The sequence below is a fragment of the Pimephales promelas genome, chromosome 23, assembly GCF_988280905.1.
Source record: "Pimephales promelas chromosome 23, fPimPro1.hap1.1, whole genome shotgun sequence".
Taxonomy (NCBI): Eukaryota; Metazoa; Chordata; class Actinopteri; order Cypriniformes; family Leuciscidae; genus Pimephales; species Pimephales promelas.
The window spans coordinates 29,436,329-29,457,240 of record NC_142791.1 but is presented as its reverse complement, the minus strand read 5'-3'; the positions used below and the strand labels follow the sequence as shown (position 1 = coordinate 29,457,240).

Below are 20,912 nucleotides of genomic sequence, written 5' to 3'. Positions count from 1 at the left end.
ATCCGTCATATTTTTTAATCACACAAATACATAAAGATATATTACGAGCCTATTCTGAGCGGCAAACAAATGTGCACAAACTGCTTTCTTTTATACGTGATGCCCAATTTATTTTACAAGATCCCAATGATCCCTGGAATCTTTATGGTTTGCCCAAAAAACATAAAGCTATACTTATGTTATTTACATTTATTAATTTAGCTGATGCTTTTATCCAAAGCGACTTACAATTGCTGTATATGTCAGAGGTTGCACGCCTCTGGAGCAACTAAGGGTTAAGTGTCTTGCTCAGGGACACATTGGTGTCTCACAGTGGATTCGAACCCGGGTCTCTCACACCAAAGGCATGTGTCTTATCCACTGCGCCACCACCACCCAATGTTATCAATAGGCCTCCTGCACCTCCTCTGCCTCTAATCTCTTCGCTTCATCTATGCCCAATGACCTATCGGCTCTGTCTTGGCTCCTCCCACCTTCGCCTCCACCGGAAACCTTCATCCTGCCGGCTTCCCCCTGGCGTCCCAACTTCTGCTCAACTTCTGGTCACTTCTGCTCCTCCTCTGCCCTCAGTCACTCCTGCTTCAACTAAGCCCTCTGTCACTCCTGCTCCTCCTCAGCCCTCGGGTGCTGCTGCTCCTCCTCAGCCCTCGGGAGCTCCTGCTTCTACTCAGCCCTCGGTCACTTCTGCTCCTCCTCTGCCCTCAGTCACTCCTGCTTCAACTAAGCCCTCTGTCACTCCTGCTCCTCCTCAGCCCTCGGTCACTTCTGCTCCTCCTCTGCCCTCAGTCACTCCTGCTTCAACTAAGCCCTCTGTCACTCCTGCTCCTCCTCAGCCCTCGGTCACTTCTGCTCCTCCTCTGCCCTCAGTCACTCCTGCTTCAACTAAGCCCTCTGTCACTCCTGCTCCTCCTCAGCCCTCGGTCAGTCCTGCTCCTCCTCTGCCCTCGGGAGCTCCTGCTCCACCTAAGCCCTCGGGTGCTGCTGCTCCTCCTCTGCCCTTGGGCACTCCTGCTCCTCCTCAGCCCTCGGTCAGTCCTGCTCCTCCTCTGCCCTCGGGAGCTCCTGCTCCACCTAAGCCCTCGGGTGCTGCTGCTCCTCCTCTGCCCTTGGGCACTCCTGCTCCTCCACAGCCCTCTGTCACTCCTGCACCTCCTCTGCCCTCGGTCACTCCTGCTCCTCCTCAGCCCTCGGTCACTCCTGCTCCTCCACTGCCCTCTGTCACTCCTGCTCCTCCTCAGCCCTCGGTCACTTCTGCTCCTCCTCAGCCCTCGGTCAGTCCTGCTCCTCCTCTGCCCTCGGGAGCTCCTGCTCCACCTAAGCCCTCGGGCACTGCTGCTCCTCCTCTGCCCTCGGGCACTCCTGCTCCTCCTCTTCCCTCGGGCACTCCTGCTCCTCCTCTGCCCTCGGGAGCTCCTGCTCCACTTAAGCCCTCGGGCGCTGCTGCTCCTCCTCTGCCCTCGGGCACTCCTGCACCTCCTCAGCCCTCGGTCATTCCTGCTCCTCCTCAGCCCTCTGTCATTCCTGCTCCTCCTCAGCCCTCGGGTGCTGCTGCACCCCCTCTGCCCTCGGTCACTCATGCTCCTACTCAGCCCTCGGTCACTCCTGCTCCTCCTCAGCCCTCGGTCACTCCTGCTCCTCCTCTGCCCTCAGTCACTCCTGCTCCTCCTCTGCCCTCGAGAGCTCCTGCTCCACCTCAGTCCTTGGGCACTCCTGCTCCTCCTTTGCCCTCGGTCACTCCTGCTCATCCTCAGCCCTCAGTCACTCCTGCTCCACCTCCACCCTCGGGAAAGTGAAGTAAAATGTGCGTGTCCGCACATGCATTCATTATGGTGTGGAGCAGAGCGAGAGTTTTGCCCGTAAGCTTGCGGCCCAGAGCATTTCAGTTTTGCTTTCAAATTAGCACCAATTTGAGGGCAGATTGTTTGAATGGTGAGTTCATTATCATATCATTCTTAAAAACACAACAACAAAACAGTACAATGAAAAAATATCTTAAATAGACGCTTTTACATTCTTCCATTATCATCAGCTCCTCACTCTTGTGATAAATAAAATTTGACTCCTGCAGCTGATCTGTGCTGCGACTCTTGTTCAGTGCACACTTAAGCATACATTTTCAGTTTTTAATTGTAGAGTCTGTTCTCCAACTGAACTAAATTATTTTACTATAAAAAAATAAAATAAATCGACAGTGGGGGCAGTGCCGTGGTCGGCAAGTTGCTTCCTAAAACCATCAACACGACTACTGTAGGAAGCCTACCGCTCCCCACTCCTTCACCATCACTTCGCTCTCCACCCGTAATTCTGCCACAGCGCCTCGCCGGAGGTCGATATGTCACCATTATGTTCTGTTTCTGTTTTCAAGGACCTTCAGTTTGATTTCATTTGTCACATGTCTTTGGTAATGGTCATTATTAGTTAATTTGTACTAGCTGTGTTATGTTAATCATCTTGTTTGTTTATTACTTAAGCTGTGGCTTGTCTTCATTCCCTGTCTGATCACTGTTACGTTTAGTGTTTGCCACCGCCTGTCTGCCTGCCTAAGGGAGTGTGATGACGCTTTGAGTGTTCTGAACTTGATCTGTTTGTCTTAATCTTAAGGTTATTAAATGAATGCTAGGCTAAAGAGATTCTAAAACGAAACTAGAGGTATTTGGCATTTTCTGGAAGGAGAGCTCGAATGCATACAGAGAGGCCTTAAAAGCTACTAGGATCTAATTAATATATATTTTATTTGCAGGTTTTTGGCCCATTAAGTTTTATCTGAATTTATAGACGAAAATGATAAGTCATCAAATATTTTATACGTTTTACATACTCTGTCAACTTAGATAATTTATAGATTTCAGGTCATGATGAAATGTAACTGAGTATCATAAGCATAACAATGGAAACTAATTCAATGTTTTCTTATAATATTACCAAGTGGCAGCATATTGAAATAGCAGAGGGCCGAACACAGATCATTAGAGCAGTCCATAATTTACTGATGTTATCTTAGATTTTTCCCCATTTAAATAGACAAAATGGTAATGGTCTGATATGTACAATCTAAACCAACTTAAATCCTGTCCCTAAATACCAGTGTAATTTTGTAGTCGATCTAAGAGTATTTGATAATCTGTAGTGTCAAACGCTGCGTAGTAATTCAGCCAGACACGGAAAGTCGTTATTGTTAAACGTCAATAAATATTAGGCTAATATTGAAAAGAAAAGAATTGGTAAGACAGCCAATTAATCAATAATATTTTATTATTATTATTATTATTATTATTATTTTGCTTTATCACCATCCTTCCTCACACGGTGACGTCACTAGTGTCATTCAGTCTTCATGAACCGCCCTCTCTCTCTCTCTCACACACACACTCTCTCTCTCAGGCGATCAAAGCGCCGGAATAATGGTAAGGCTGAACGGAGTCTGAGAAGTCTTGAGAGGAATTTTCAGGCGTCGAGAAGAATAAAAAAAGAAAGACAGAAAATAAAATACTTTAAAATGGAAATAAACACGAACTCGTGAAATGTAGGACTGGAGTACAACGACATATTGAACAGATGTTCGTGAACTCATCGTTACCTGTTTTTATTTGTATGCTCAGCGTCATGGATTTATTAGAAGTTGGTGTTATTGCGTCAAATTAATCAGTAATTTTCAAATCAAAACGTCAAAACGTGTCGAAGCCAAAAGCGAAAAGGGATTTCCCGATGAAATGGAGTTCAACTGTCTATATCAGAAGTTATCAATCTGGATGATTTATTGACGGACTTTTCTGGAAAGACTTTTAGTTTTTGTGAAGAGTTTCGTCAGTGATTTACAGTCGTTTCGTTTTATATATTTTAATTGGCAAACAGCAGGACTATCGGGAAGTTTTAGTCTTTCACGGCAACAAACGGAAAAGACGCAGGAAAAACATTAATGACCGGCGAAACATGTTGTAGCGAGTGAGCATTATTATAGTGAAAACACGTCCATCTTCTGCATGTGTGAGAAATGAAGGAAAAGTCTAAGAATGCAGCGAAGACACGAAGAGAAAAGGAAAATGGAGAGTTTTATGAGCTGGCCAAACTGTTGCCTCTGCCGTCAGCGATCACATCTCAGCTGGACAAAGCGTCCATCATCAGACTGACCAGCAGCTACCTGAGGATCCGAGGCCTGTTCCCTGAGGGTAACACACACACACACACACACACACACACATACACACACACACACACACACACACACACACACACACTGACCAGCAGCTACCTGAGGATCCGAGGCCTGTTCCCTGAGGGTAACACACACACACACACACACACACACACACACACACACACACTGACCAGCAGCTACCTGAGGATCCGAGGCCTGTTCCCTGAGGGTAACACACACTGACAACCAGCTACCTGCGGACACATATCCTACACACAATGCCCAGCAGCTACCTGAGGATCGAGCCCTGTTCCCCGACGGAGAGAGAGAGAGAGAGAGAGAGAGAGAGAGAGAGAGAGAGAGAGAGAGAGAGAGAGAGAGAGAGAGAGAGAGAGAGAGAGAGAGAAAGAGAGAGAGAGAGCGAGCGAGCGAGCGAGCGATCTCAGTCACACTCAAAACTCAATGCGTTTAATTTCATTCAATTCATTTTAAAGCATTTTATTTTTTTAAATGGTTGTTGAACCACTAAGCAAACGTCTAAAAATAAAATAATAAATTGAGTTTGTTTTGATGAAATGAAATGATTGCGATTAAATGTTCGGGAGAATCATGTGCAAATACCGCGTTAGAGAGCAGTGATCCTCTTCAGCATTCAGCGCTTAAAAACTAGTTCCTATAAAATAAAACTATTTAATTATAAAAAATAAAAAATAAATAAAAAATGACCAGCTCACATAAAATCCAAAAAACCATCACGGATTCAGTAGCCTAATTTTCTCTTTCCGTCGCTGTCAAAAACACAATATTTTGCTGAGAATCAAAAGCTACATTTTTAATCATAGCAGATTTCAAATTGTAGCCTATCGATATTTCACAAATGAGAGAAAATCGCATTGGGCCTAAAGATCCTACAATTAGATATTTCTTCTAGTCAAAGTAAGATTTTTTGCCTAGTTCAGTTTCAGCGGTAACAGGAGCACATTCATTTTAAAGATATATAGCCTAGTTCACCTAAAAATCATTCTGTCGATATTTATTCAAAATATGATCAATTCTTTTTAACATAAAATAAGATATTCTGAGAAATGTCTGACTGGGTCTTTTTTCCATCCGTGACCGTGGGCACCGAAACAGTTACAACATTCTTCAAAATATCATCTTTTATGTTGAACAGAATTAATGATTTATTTGATTTAATTAATTGATTGAATCTTGTATTATTTTGTGATGATGAGCATGACAGTAACACACTTCTCCGTAAAAAACTGAACAAAACAAAAGAATCTGCTGTATAATCTCACAGATGGGCCTAACACAAATCGACTTAGTAGAATTAATTTATCTGTAATATGATCATGCATGATCAATTATAAGCAAAACGAACCAATGTATTTTGACATGTTGTTTTGCATCTGCTCTCTGATGGCGTACTGGGACAGTTTGCATATGATTGTTTAAAACAAACATATGATAGTCTACTCTGTAAAAGCAACACGATTGGCTAGATTAATATTATTTCTCTCTATACGTGAACATGATTAAATATCTCTGACCGCGATATGTTTCATCGCTGGCATAATTAATCTCCGACTGCATTATAATGACGTCCTAATTCGGGATATAGCCTAATTAAAGATTGCGCATGTGGAACTTTACATTTTAATTCCGCTCAAATAAATGAAATGACTTAATGATTATTTCGTTTTGTCATCATCATCCTCACGCGGGCTCGCTTCTCTGCGTTGGTCATCGATTCATTTCTTCTTCAATGTAAAAGGCTTTGTCGAAATGAATATCTCCACCGCCACGGGAACGCGCATGCAGTTGTCTACGGAGCGGGAACGGGCCCTACATTATATATTTAGATTAGTCTATGCTATAATAACGCGTTGTCGCAATTCTGTCATTGACCTTTTACCAGTAGCCCATACAATTAATAGCCTGTATAAAATTGTTTCGATGAAAGTTGGGTCATTTTATGTAACCCTTTGTGACCCTTCATGTCTGTGAAAAGTGCTATATAAATAAAGTTTTACTTACTTACTTACTTAATATAATAAGCACATTAGCCTACGGCTTCAGAGAAATAATATTTTACGTTAAAATTGTTTTTTCCAGATTCACCACATTAAATATAGGCCTAGAAATAAACGAGTTTAATCAGCATATGTAATAATAAAGACTGATGACCTGCCGTTAAAATGCAGTTTAAATTAGTTTATGATTCTAAGACAATTCACTTTTTCTAATTATTATATACATATTTAAGCTAACTCAATTCTTCATATCCCTGGCTCTACGTAGGCTATATATATAGCACGAGTTCATGCTTTTATTTTTGTGCTCTTATACGCAAAACCGATTGTGCATCTGTTTCGCTCAATTGACCCGCTGTGTAAAACTGGTTGTGTGTGTATTTCGTATCATAAACAGGCTAAAACAGTGCACATCGGATGCCCGTAAAAGGCCGTTTCTGCGCATGAAGAGCTCGCTCGCTAGTCCTGTCTGACTCATGCAGGAACGGGAATATGCCGTTTATTGATGACGCGATTCAAGCTCGACGTTCGCTAATAAAACTGTGTTAGTAATGAAGGTTTGACTGACCTGTGTGTGTGTGTGTGTGCAGGTCTCGGAGGCGCCTGGGGTCAGTCAGCACGGCTCAGTCCTCGGGATCTCATGGCCAGGGATCTGGGATCTCACCTGTTGCAGGTCAATGCTTTAAAAACAACATTATATTTGATTCTAATTTATTTAAACGTGTCTGATGATTATGTAAATTTATCATATAAAACATAATGTTTTATGTATTTTGATGTTCACATTCTGGCATTTTTCAGACGCTGGACGGGTTTGTGTTTGTCGTGGCGTCTGACGGTAAAATCATGTACATTTCAGAAACAGCTTCAGTTCATCTGGGTCTGTCACAGGTGAGAGTTTAACACAAAACCAACCAGGGTCAGTCTGGGGCCGACATGATCTCACTGCAACACACACATCACTGAGAACATATGAACTTTCAGAAGAATGTGCTTATAATATTATCTGTGGAATGTGAAGTGAACCCATTCACAGACTGTTTGCTCATATTGTGCCTCTACTGAGAAATTCTGATCTCAAATCTGAAGAAAAACTTGAGATTAAGATTGAGATTGAGCTTGTTTAGATTTAGATGTCTAGATTTTACATTTGGGTGTGTAGAGAGAACTCACACACACACACACACACACACACACACACACACACTCAAGTTATAGGTTTAACTAATCAAATACAAATTAAACAGTATTATTGTAAATTATAATTAATTTCAAATAATTTCATTTTAATAAGACAAAAAAGAATAACGACATGAGATGACAGGTAAACGGAAGGGTAAACGAACGGGCGAACTAGCGGTAAACGGACAGGTAAACGGAAGGGTAAACGAACGGACGAACTAGCGGTAAACGGACAGGTAAACGGAAGGGTAAACGAATGGACGAACTAGCGGTAAATGGACAGGTAAACGGAAGGGTAAACGAACGGGCGAACTAGCGGTAAACGGACAGGTAAACGGAAGGGTAAACGAACGGACGAACTAGCGGTAAACGGACAGGTAAACGGAAGGGTAAACGAATGGACGAACTAGCGGTAAACGGACAGGTAAACGGAAGGGTAAACGAACGGGCGAACTAGCGGTAAATGGACAGGTAAACGGAAGGGTAAACGAACGGACGAACTAGCGGTAAACGGACAGGTAAACGGAAGGGTAAACGAACGGGCGAACTAGCGGTAAACGGACAGGTAAACGGAAGGGTAAACGAATGGACGAACTAGCGGTAAACGGACAGGTAAACGGAAGGGTAAACGAACGGGCGAACTAGCGGTAAACGGACAGGTAAACGGAAGGGTAAACGAACGGACGAACTAGCGGTAAACGGACAGGTAAACGGAAGGGTAAACGAACGGACGAACTAGCGGTAAACGGACAGGTAAACGGAAGGGTAAACGAATGGACGAACTAGCGGTAAACGGACAGGTAAACGGAAGGGTAAACGAACGGGCGAACTAGCGGTAAACGGACAGGTAAACGAACGGACGAACTAGCGGTAAACGGACAGGTAAACGGAAGGGTAAACGAACGGACGAACTAGCGGTAAACGGACAGGTAAACGGAAGGGTAAACGAACGGACGAACTAGCGGTAAACGGACAGGTAAACGGAAGGGTAAACGAACGGGCGAACTAGCGGTAAACGGAAGGGTAAACGAACGGATGAACTAGCGGTAAACAGACAGGTAAACGCACCGGTAAACTAGTGGTAAACGGACGGGTAAATGCACTGGTGAACTAGTGGTAAACGGACGGGTAAAAATGGATGGGTGTACTAGCAGTAAACGGACGGGTGAACTACCTGTAAACGGATGGGTGAACTAGCGGTAAACGGACGGGTGAACTAGCGGTAAATGGATGGGTGAACTAGCGGTAAACGGATGGGTGAACTAGCGGTAAATGGACGGTGAACTAGCGGTAAACGGACGGGTAAACGGATGGGTGAACTAGCAGTAAACCGATGGGTAAATAGATGGGTGAACTAACGGTAAACAGATGGGTGAACTAGCGGTAAACAGATGGGTGAACTAGCGGTAAACAGATGGGTGAACTAGTGGTAAAAGGACGGGTAAACGGTCGGGTAAACAGACAGGTAAACGAACGAGTGAACGACGGGTAAACGGATGGGTGAACTGACAAGTAAACGGACAGGTAAACGAAAGGGTAAATGAACGGGTGAACAGATGGGTAAACAGATGGGTGAACTGACAGGTAAACGGACAGGTAAACGAAAGGGTAAATGGACGGGTAAACGGACGGGTAAACGGATGGGTGAACTGACGGGCGAACTAGCAGTAAACAGACGGGTAAACAGAAGGGTAAACGAACGGGCGAACTAGCGGTAAACGGACAGGTAAACGCACCGGTGAACTAGCGGTAAACGGATGGGTGAACTAGCGGTAAACGGATAGGTAAATGGACGGGTAAACGGATGGGTGAACTAACAGTAAACCGATGGGTAAACAGAGGGGTGTACTAGCGGTAAACAGACGGGTGAACTAGCGGTAAACAGACGGGTGAACTAGCGGTTAACGGACAAGTAAACAGACGGGTAAACGGAAGGGTAAACGAAGGGTAAATGAACGGGTAAGCAGAAGGGTAAACGGATGGGTGAACTGATGGGTAAACAGACAGGTAAACGGATGGGTAAACAGATGGGTGAACTAGTGGTAAACGGACGGGTAAACGGAAGGGTGAATGAACGGGTGAAGAGACGGGTAAACGGATGGGTGAACTGACGGGTAAAGGACAGGTAAACGAAAGGGTAAATGGACGGGTAAACGGACGGGTAAACAGATGGGTGAATGAACGGGTGAAGAGACGGGTAAACGGATGGGTGAACTGACGGGTAAAGGACAGGTAAACGAAAGGGTAAATGGACGGGTAAACGGACGGGTAAACGGATGGGTGAACTGACGGGTAAAGGACAGGTAAACGAAAGGGTAAATGGACGGGTAAACGGACGGGTAAACGGATGGGTGAACTGACGGGTGAACTGACGGGTAAATGTATGTCATGGCAGATCAAAGGAGACATTATTTTTGATCTAGCAGCTCCTGATTTCCCACGACTTTTCAAAAGAGGAAAAGTGACAGTCTCTCTCCTTCAGCAGAAAACTACCCGTTTACTGACAAACGCAATCGCACATCAAAACAATAACACTATTAATCAATTAAAATAAGGAAACTAATTAGAAATTAAAAATGCACTTAAAGTCTGGAGGTGTGTAAAACATTTTAGTTTAGTTGAGGACTAAAAGAAAAATTTTGGCAAGATGTTGGCAATAACCATGCTGTAATAAAGCCAGAAGGATTGTGTGAATATCCAGAATCCTGAAGCCGTCACGGGTGAGTTAAAGGGACAACGCTGTTTCACTGCCTAGTCAAAGCAGCAGCGGCCGCAGAGACGAGGCAAACGAAGCTGTTAATGTGGGAACACCTGTGTGTGAGACAGAGCATTCAAATGTGTGTGTGTGTGTGTGTGTGAGAGAGAGAGCGAGACTGTGACTCCACCGCAGAACACTGAAGCTCATGTGGATCATCATGTTCAGACTCTGACGGGGCGTTATTGTGTGTCAGTGTGAGGCAGGCCTGATCCCGAACACACACGCACACACACACAGTGTGTTTAGTAAAGTGCACATTCCTCCGTGCGTCGCCGCACTACAAAGAGCAGATTAGCGTCTCTGCGCAGCTGCAGAGAAAGTAATTTGTCGCTGAAGTGCTGAGAAGTGACCTTCCCTGTGTCTGATGTGCCCTGCTAATTTACACACTGAAACAGATCAAAGTCCAGGATTGAATCCGCTTTTGTTTTCACATGCAAATCATGTTTTTATACATGAACTTTCTGCAACGGGAATCAGATTGTGTCTTTGAGATGCACACAGATCAATTTCAGACAAACAGGAGCTTAGCTTCAGCCTGACACACACACACACACACACACACTTCACAATAGGCATGTTTGTGGGTTGATGTAATCTTCTTAAATGACACACACTCTCAGTCTTAATGTCAGTGGGGTTTTTCCAGTATACTGACTGGTTTCTCTTCAGAAGATGGAATGATGATGTATGATCTGTTGTAGGTGGAACTGACTGGGAACAGCATCTTTGAGTACATCCACCCGTCAGACCATGATGAGATGAGCGCGGTGCTGAGTGCTCACCCACCATTACATCCACACTTCCTGCAGGGTACACACACACACACACACACACACACACACACACACACACACGGAATGCAGTGCTTGATATTTCTCACAAGGCTCATCTGGTGTGTGTTCCAGAGTTTGAGCTGGAGCGCTCGTTCTTCCTGCGGATGAAGTGTGTGTTGGCGAAGAGGAACGCGGGACTCACGTGTGGCGGGTATAAGGTGAGTTCGTCTCGACATCATGAAACACCCGCACATGTTTCCATTTGGGCCGGTAAAATGATATTCTGTGTAATTTTCTTCTCAAGCCGTGTTTTGCATTGCAAATGTCATTATGAAAGCAAAGCAAAAGCGTTTGTCAAGAGCTCGTTCACATCGAGCATTTAACATCCGTCTGGTCGTTTAGCAGCGTCTGATCGAGACTCCGCCGCATGAGCTGATGGACTGATGAACTGATCTGATTAAATGTAGCAAAGACTCGTGTGTGTTTCATACATCATGAACGTATGACAGCTTGCGGCCGACACACACACACTTCTCCCTGCACCGGCTCAACTATAAGCTTTCATAAATCAAGCTGTGGAGATTTGTTTAAAATTTACATTGGCAATAAACAAGTGGTTTATGTCAAGTGAAGAATAAATCACGCACTGGATTCAGAGGCGCAGGATATAGACGTGTGTGGGTGTGTAAGAGTTTATGTGGTCACTCTCTTCAGTCTCTCACACACACACACACACACACTCAAACACACACAAACTCTCACAAACACACACACACACACACACACACACACACACACGGCCTGTATCCAGCAGACATCGGTAAACCTCGGGTAAAACAGAGAGATTAATATTAGTGTAGATGCCATTCTTCTAATGATTGGAAGTGTTCCCAGTTCCGGCTGACCTAATCTATGCAGCCTAACATTGAATTATACACTCCCCTAAAGGATTATTAGGAACACCTGTTCAATTTCTCATTAATGCAATTATCTAATCATCCAATCACATGGCAGTGTCTTCAGTGCATTTAGCGGTGTGGTCCTGATCAAGACAATCTCCTGAACTCCAAACTGAATGTCAGAATGGGAAAGAAAGGGGATTTGAGCAGTTTTGAGCGTGGCATGGTTGTTGGTGTCTGAGTATTTCACAATCTGCTCAGTTACTGGGATTTTCACACACAACCATTTCTAGGGTTTACAAAGAATGGAGTGAAAAGGGAAAAACATCCAGTATGGGTCAGTCCTGTGGGTGGAAATGCCTTGTTGATGCGAGAGGTCAGAGGTCGACTGATTCAAGCTGATAGAAGAGCAACTTTGACTGAAATAACCACTCGTTACAACCGAGGTATGCAGCAAAGCATTTGTGAAGAAGACACAACACACACAACCTTGAGGCGGATGGGCTACACCAGCAGAAGACCCCACCGGGTACCACTCATCTCCACTACACATAGGAGAAAGAGCAGTAGCACCTCAATGCAGTACATGAGATCCACGGGGAGGAGTCGGATCAAGATCCAAGGGGTGGAGATGGGTAGGATTAGGGTTGGGTTTAGGGGCGAAGTTGGGTAGGTTTATGTGTATCCCTGTATGCGATCGAGCTCTCCTTCCATGAAATCCAGAATACCCCTAGTTTAGTTTTCTTGTAGCTACGCTCCATGTTTCTGGCTGCTCTCTTAAGGGCCCGAGTGTGTGTGTGTGTGTGTGTGTGTGTGTGTGAGTGTGTGTGTGCGTGTGTGTGTGTGTGTGTGTGTGCTCATTGTACCACGGCATTGGACTATTTTCTTTAATCTTCTTTAAGCACAACAGAGCAACTGCGTCTAAAGTGCTGGAAAAGAGAGAGTTACAAGTTTCTGTCACGATATTAAGTTCTTCTAAGCTATCTGGGATGAAACTGATTAGGAAGATTATTGATAAAGCAATATTTAGAGGCAGAAGTTATAGGTCTAACATATTTATAACAGTCGGCTTTGCTGCTTTGGCTAAATTAAGTTTACATGAGGCTAGATAGTGATCTGAGATGTCATCGCTCTGCTGCAGTATTTCAACGGCATCAACATCTATCCCATGTGATAATATTAGATCTAGAGTATGAATACGACAACGAGTGGGTCCTGACACGTGTTGTCTAACTCCAATTGAGTTTATAATATCTTTAAATGCCAGTATATGGTCAGTGGAGCAGTGGCACGTGTAAATAAGGTCCAATAGGTTACCTGATTTGTGAGTAGATACTCGTTTGAGGTTGAATGAGGCAAGAAGAGTGTGGAAATCAGCAGCCTGAGGCTTTTCTAGGTGGAATACCATCCTCACGGAAGACTGAGAGTAACACATCCAACTCCTCCGAGAAACTCCCAAGCTGATCTGGGGGACGATAAACAACTACAAAATTAATTTTAATAGGACTGGTGATAGTAATTGAATGCCATTCAATTGAGCTATTGTCACACAGAGGTGGTAAAATTTCCAATCATTGGAGATAAGCAGACTAGTACCTCCTTTGGGTCCGGCGAGGGGTGTGTGAGAAAGTGAAGCGATCGGAGAGGGCAGGAGGTGTGGCAGTGACCTCTGGTCCGACCCAGGTCTCAGTCAGGGCCAATAGGCTGGAAATAGATGTAATGAAATCACCTGTTTACAGCGGACTGACGATTACAGAGATCGATAGGAAAAGAGATTAAAGAAATAGAAGACACTGGAAAGGTGTGCAGGTGGTTAGGATTGCACAGCCTCCTAAGTGTGATATTTGATTTTTGTGTGTTAGTAATAGCACATTTGGAAGCACATAGTGAAGAGAGGTCACAAACAGAAAGAAGAGAACAAGCTGTGTAGAAAAGGGAAGCAAATAACAAGTAAAACTCAAGTGCCTTGTCAGTGTCCTTGCTCGGTGGAGTCTTCGCATGTGCTGTGGTTTACTACCTGATTATACACCCGCCTGAAATGTTGTGATTGAATACAGCTGGACACACCTCACTATCAAAACCCGAACAGACAAGACTTCACCTCATGATTCTAGCACATGGGCAGAGTAAACAGTCAAGTCAAAATATACAAAAACACACACACACACACACACTGAACCCTTCTGATGCTCACAGGTGATTCACTGCAGCGGGTACCTGAAGCTCCGTCAGGTCGTGATGGATGTGTCTCTGTACGAGTCCTGCTATCAGATCGTGGGTCTGGTGGCCGTCGGTCAGTCTCTTCCTCCCAGCGGCGTGACGGAGCTCAAACTCCACAGCAACATGTTCATGTTCCGCGCGAGTCTCGATCTCAAACTCATCTTCCTGGACAGCAGGTGAGGGCACACACACACACACACACACACACACACACACACACACACACACACACACACACACACACACACACACACACGCACACACACACACACACACACACACACACACACACACACACACACACACACACACACACACACACACACACACACACACACACACACGCACTGTAGCACTCAACTTTCACTTCCACAGCTAATATGGTGCATTCAAGTCATATCGGAAAGATCGTATTTACCAGTCGAAAAAGGAGTGAAGATATTAAGTGAGTTTGTGCTTAAAAATGTCTGCCAATGGTGTCAGAAAGATAATCTTATTATTTCCCCTTTAAACTAAGATTATTTTTATGGCAGATATTTGTACTTGTTTTAAGCACGTCATTTGATTTTGATCAGTTTTTCAGTAAACAATATTTAATTTTGATTTTGTGCTGTAAAATGAGACAAAAACAATGAGGATTGAGGAACAGTGTTGTATCAATGCAACAGATTCTGTATCGATGGTCAATTTGTTAATATGAATAAAAGTATTTTTTTCTATTTACAATAAAACTAGCTAAATCTTGCTCCTATCAAAGTGACTTCCCATTGAATTTGGACCTTTCCCACTAGTAAATACAAACTTCCCAGGAGGACTTGAATGCACCAATCTTACTTACAGTCTGGAACCAACCGGAAGAAACCGTGATTTAACCATTTAAAGCTGTTGGTAGAAGCAGAAGGAGTCTCTTTCATCTGAACGTGTGTGTGTGTGTGTGTGTGTGTCAGGGTGTCGGAGTTAACCGGGTATGAGCCGCAGGATCTGATTGAGAAGACTCTCTACCATCACGTCCACGGCTGCGACGTCTTCCAGCTGCGATACGCACATCATCTACGTGAGTCGCACACACACACACACACACACACTGTAGATCATCTACAGCCGCAGCATGAATGTGTTCGTTCTACTGACATGTCTGTGCGGCGTTTCCATGGAAACCCGAGTGAAGCTGTGTGTGTGTGTGTGTGTGTGTGTGTCTCAGTGCTGGTCAAGGGGCAGGTCACCACCAAGTACTACCGCCTGCTGTCGAAACACGGCGGCTGGGTCTGGATGCAGAGCTGCGCCACCATCGTCCACAACAGCCGCTCGTCTCGACCGCACTGCATCGTCAGCGTCAACTACGTCCTCACGTGAGTGACCTTTGACCTCCCTCACAGCAGTGTTGAGCCAGAACCCCTCGCTCTGATTCTGTGCCTCTCTCTCTCTCCGCAGGGATGTGGAATACAAAGAGATGCAGCTCTCGCAGGACCAGAGCCGACCCAGACCGCCGGTGTCCTATAAGAACTGTCTCGCAGCTCCTCAGGACTCACGCAAACAGCTGAAAGCCAAAGCAGCCAAACTCAAAAGCAAAGCCAAAGCATGTCCCTATCCGCAGGCGAAGGTGCTGACAGACTCAGCTGGGAACGTGGCGTCGAGTGTGTGTGGTTTCCAGACCTCGCTGGAGTCTCCGTGCTGGAAGAGCTGCCAGCAGAGCCCCGTCTCACTGATCCAGGAGCCGCCCCACATGCTGCCACTGTCCTACGCATACACACACACACACACACAGACTCAGGCCTCCGGCGACTGCCAGAAAGCCCCGGTGACCTCGATCTCCTCCAGACGACCCGTCCTCTCCTCACTGCAGTCGCCCTGGAGCTGCGCTAACAAAGCTGCGGCGCATCTGCAAACTCCGGCGTGCAGCGCATTCTCAGGTACCCACACACACACACACACACACACACACACTCACACTGTAGATTCTCTACTCGTTTAGAAGTTATAGCGCCCCCTACAGTATCAATAAGAAAATTCTATCAACGGCGTGGAAAGAGTTAAGTGACTATTAAACCCCAAATCCAAGCTAAAAACCAAAGGATCTGCTAAACTAGCACACAGTATAATATCTAAACATGAGATCAGTTACATCAGTTAATTAAAGGGGACATATCACGGAAATCAGACAAAGTGTAATCGGGTCCCCGCCGGTGCTTTGTTCCAGTGAAACCCAGTAACTGTGTTCTGGTGAGCCTTTCTCTGCAAGCATGTTATAAAATAAGCCCATCAGATTAGCTGCTCTCCTGCCGTATGAACAAGATCTTATTATAATATTCCCCGCCCTCAATCTGCACGTTCACACACACCAGCGACATCGGGTTCGGCGAGCGAGACCAGTTCTAACCAGGGCCGGATTAGGAGTTCAGGGGCCCCGGGGCACGATGTCCTGTAGGCCCCCTCTCAGGCAGGACATTTTAATATGGCATTTACAGTTTTACTGACTAAAAAGGAACTTTGTTGGACTATGCTGGAGTAAAGTTCATAAATGGTCGTTCTTTCCGTAGGACTTAGTAAAACTGGGGGGACTCTGTGCCTCTAGGGGGGTTCGGGGGCATGCTCCACCGTTAGAAAATTTTGTACATTTTAAGGTTAAATGCATCAATCTCGTGCTCTCTGAGAGATCAAAATGAAGAGCTTCAACCCATGAACTACTCGTTGAACAAAGAAAAAGCATTGATTTGTACCAGGACAATAAACAGGGCTCAAACATCTTTTAAATTATGAGTCTCAGTCTGCATTACATTATCAATGGTGTTTTAAGATGCCAAACAATTATTATAATAATATAATAATGATTTATAGAATTATTCCTATGACGTAAAATCCATATAGCCTATAAATGTACTATATAAATGAAAATTAATGAAGTATGTTTTAGTCTACATTACACTATAATATAGGAAAATTAAAATACGTTTGTCCTAATTTCTTCACTTGCAAGAAACCCCTGAGCTTGTATTTAGGAGGAAACCCCAGATGGCCATGCTGATCGCGCAAATGCACACGTTTCTTTAATTCACCCAGCACTACCGGGATGCTATTCTTAAAGTCTTGTGCTGTTTTATAAAGGCACAAAGCCATATCATGGTTTCAATTTTAGTTTGTTGGCAAAATATAACGCTAGAGACCTTAATGTTAGGTTATACATTTTACATCTCATATGTGTTGGGAAAAGGGAGAAGAGACTTCGGCAAAAGGCGGATTCGAACTCGGGTCGAGTGCATCAAAAGCTGCTTTCAAGCACTTCACACCCTACGACCTACGCCACTGTAGCTATTGCGTAACGGCGTCTTTTTGCTATAAAGACTCCGATAGTGATGCGCGGGTCGACTCGTAACCTGCGGACCGGGTTGGGGCGTAAACTGCGGTTGGGTTGGGGCAGGTAAAGAAATTGTCACTTTATTTGCGGGGCAGGTCAATAATGTTTTTGAAAAAATCCATGTATGTTGCTTGCAATTTCCAGCCTATAACCTAACCTTTGGTGTCATGTGACACGTCACGAAAGCGGCACGCCAAGCAGCTCCCGCCGCCAGCCTCGACAACTACAACAACGGAGAACTAAAAGTGAAGATGGAAGACGAGGTGCAGGAGAAATTGAAGTCGGGAATATACATGATTAAAAGAAAAAAAGGTCAGGCTGTTAAATGTAATGTTTGGGAGCTGTTCTCAGAAGTAGTTGCAGCAGGAGACAACAGTAGTAACAGTAGAGACTAGGGGTGGCACGGTTCACAAAACCCACGGTTCGGTTTGTATCACGGTTTTAGGGTCACGGTTTTCGGTTCTGTACGGTTCTTGTTATTTTTTCTTTTAATCTTTAACACTCCAGAAATGTACTTCAGCATGTGATATATAGCTTAATTATCCACACTTTAGGATACAGTATTAAAAAATATATATTATATTCATGCAATCATGCACAAACTGAATTTGACTCTTTGACTTTAAGCACATTTTGGGACTATCTCAGAGGAAAGCTAGGTGAGATTTAGATACAGCAAGAGAGAAGAAATTGACATGCTTTTTGTTTATTTGGCAAAAAAGGAGAATGTGTATCACTATCTCTACAAGAACTTGTGCATTTTTATCACATAAATCTTATTTACACAAAGAAATTAACTTTCATGTATCAACTGCTAACTTTTGTAGCTCTTACCAAAATTCTATCTTTTAAAAGAAAAAGAGAGGAACTCTTAAAACACTGTCTTTTAAATGTCAATATACATGAAACCTCATTGCCTATAGATAATTAAGCTATAGCAATAGCAAAGGCCATAAACATAAAGTGAAATTGAAATTCAACCTCAACACAAAAACAGTATCAACAATGCTTCTATTCCCAAAATGTGAGGGTACTTTTTTCCACTTAAAATTAAAGTGCAGGGTTTGGAAACGTATGACTGAAGCTCTTATCTATACATAAAGTGCCACTGTAGTTAAATTAAAATATCATAACATGAAATCCAAAATGTTCCCACACACCGGGCTTATACCATAGACTTATACGACGCTGGCGCATCCTCCAACTCCCTCATCTCTCCCACTTGCCATTTCTCCGCGTGCCGTGACCTGCAGCGCTCCATACTCCACTTTTACTGGCTTGTTTATTAACTTGAACCGGCGCTGCACAGAGCGATCGGTAATGACATCAAATACCGCGAAAGTGATGAATGCATACGGAGCCGACTCGCGCTAGATTGATGTTATTGATGAGCGCCGGTCCAAGTCGAACAAGTTTATGTCGCGCGAAAAGAAAACACACGTCACATACGTGCACGAGGTTACATTGCGCATGCGTCGAACCGTGAGACGCACACGCGCTCCGAACCGAGACAAGCGAACCGAACGGTTCGGGTGTTTTTTCATGTACCGTGCCACCCCTAGTAGAGACAGTGGTGCGGTGCGAGCCGGGGCGGGCCAAATAATTTCATAAAAGTGGGACCCGGTTGGAAAAAAAGCTGACCCTCGCATCACTATGCTCCGATATCTAAAATATTTTTTTCTTCCCCTCGCTTGGGCCCTGTGTGCATGGTGAACTTGCAATGAATTCATTTCATCAGACCAGCCATCGCGGCCTCGAAACACTAACGTCCCACCGGGGAAACTCCTGATTGCCGCTCCGCTACTGGCGCCCAGGGCCCCTTAGATGTCGTGGGCCCCTAATGGTTAATCCGGCCCTGGTTCTAACACTTACACTTGTGGAAGAGTTCAACATGATGATGAGATGATCAGTCGAACTCCACAACAACTACACAAACGTCTCCGCTAACATTCAGAAACGTGTAAAAGTGCAGCTCTCCCTGAGTCTCTCCGTAAGGCGGAGCTAAAGCTGCTGTTACTCCTGATCCTGGATCAGTCAGATCGGCCTGTGCTGTTATTGCCAGAGTCTCTGAAGCTTGTGTGAAGGCTCCGCCCTCTTCTGAATAGAGGCGGGGCTGAAGCTCATTGGCATTTAAAGGGACACAAACAAAAACGTTGCTTTTCTGCTCACACCCAAAAAAAAGGCAATTTTGATGAGCTATAATAAACGATCTGGTATGAAATTTCACACACATATTCTATGTGATGCCATAGATTTATAATACATCTAGTGAAAAGCAGCCTTAAATAAAATGTCACCTTTAATAACGAATTTCATGGTGAATCGAATTGTTCTAGTCACAGAAAGCGACCCGCACATCTAACCAGCTCTGTGTTCTCCAGGTCCGGCGGCCGACGGCGCGTTCGCAGCTCAGCTTCTGCCCGGAGGCTTCAGACCCGCCGCTGCGTTTAAAGAGGAACCCGGACAGAACCAGAACCAGGGCTTCGGTCAGCGCAGGCCATACGAGGACAGGCTCTCGGATCATGACCCGGAGGAGAAGAGGCTGCTGGGAACGACACAGAGTCCGTACGTCTCCCTGAACCTCCACCACGTTCTGTCCAAACGCGGCCCTTTCCCAGCCGGACCTTGCGCTCTGAGTGAGGGGGGGAACCCGTACCTGTACCAGACCCAGAGCGCTCCCGACGGACCCCGCCCGTACCTGTACCGGACCCACAGCCCCGGTCCCGAAGGACCCCGCGCACCTCACTGCATCGGCACGTCGGTCATCATCAGCAACGAAAGGTGACGCGCACTGACCTCCGACCTCTTCGACCGTCTTATGCAAAGCTGCAGATGTTCTGATCACACATAAAGAACGTCAGGTATGGAATATATTTCTCCCGTTGTGCAGCCAGTTCACCGGGACACTACCGCATCCTCTCCGGGACACCGAGGAAGAGGAAGCTGAAGGACGCTTCGTGACTCAGGGTCTCCAGATGAACCTCACTAAACTCACAGATATGCAAGTCACACAATGATCCACATATTGTATTTGAAACACTCTTTTGTGCCATTCTTTACCAAATGAAAACATCTGATCTATTTTAACTATTTAAATAATAATAATAATAATTCATTACATTTATATAGTGCTTTTCTCGGCTTTTCTCGGCACTCGAAGCGCTTTACATAGAGAGGGGGATCTCCTCAATCACCACCAGTGTGCAGCTCCACCTGGATGATGATGCGACGGCTGCCATACTGCGCCAGAACGCTCACCACACACCAGCTTACTGGTGGAGAGGAGACAGTGATGAAGCCAATTGGTATAGATGGGGATGATTAGGAGGCCATGATGGACAGAGGCCACTGGGCAAATTTGGCCAGGATGCCGGAGTTACACCCCTACTCTTTCCAAAGACATCCTGGGATTTTTAATGACCATAGAGAGTCAGGACCTCGGTTTAACGTCTCATCCGAAGGATGGTGCTCTTTGACAGTATAGTGTCCCCATTACTATACTGGGGCATTAGGACCCACACAGACCACAGGGTGAGCGCCCCCTGCTGGCCTCACTA

General features: G+C 45.0%; 1 protein-coding gene across 1 annotated transcript; it reads left to right on the top strand.

Moving 5' to 3' along the window:
- Positions 1 to 3,397: 3,397 nt before the first annotated feature.
- Positions 3,398 to 20,496, top strand: sim2 (SIM bHLH transcription factor 2). Its single transcript, XM_039670318.2, has 10 exons — positions 3,398 to 4,166; positions 6,762 to 6,844; positions 6,973 to 7,062; positions 10,813 to 10,921; positions 11,017 to 11,102; positions 13,980 to 14,179; positions 14,951 to 15,057; positions 15,205 to 15,352; positions 15,435 to 15,913; positions 19,737 to 20,496. Exons 1-10 carry the CDS (start codon positions 3,992 to 3,994, stop codon positions 20,138 to 20,140), a joined length of 1,881 nt encoding a protein of 626 aa, XP_039526252.2. The 5' UTR covers positions 3,398 to 3,991; the 3' UTR covers positions 20,141 to 20,496.
- The last annotated feature ends 416 nt before the right edge of the window (positions 20,497 to 20,912 follow it).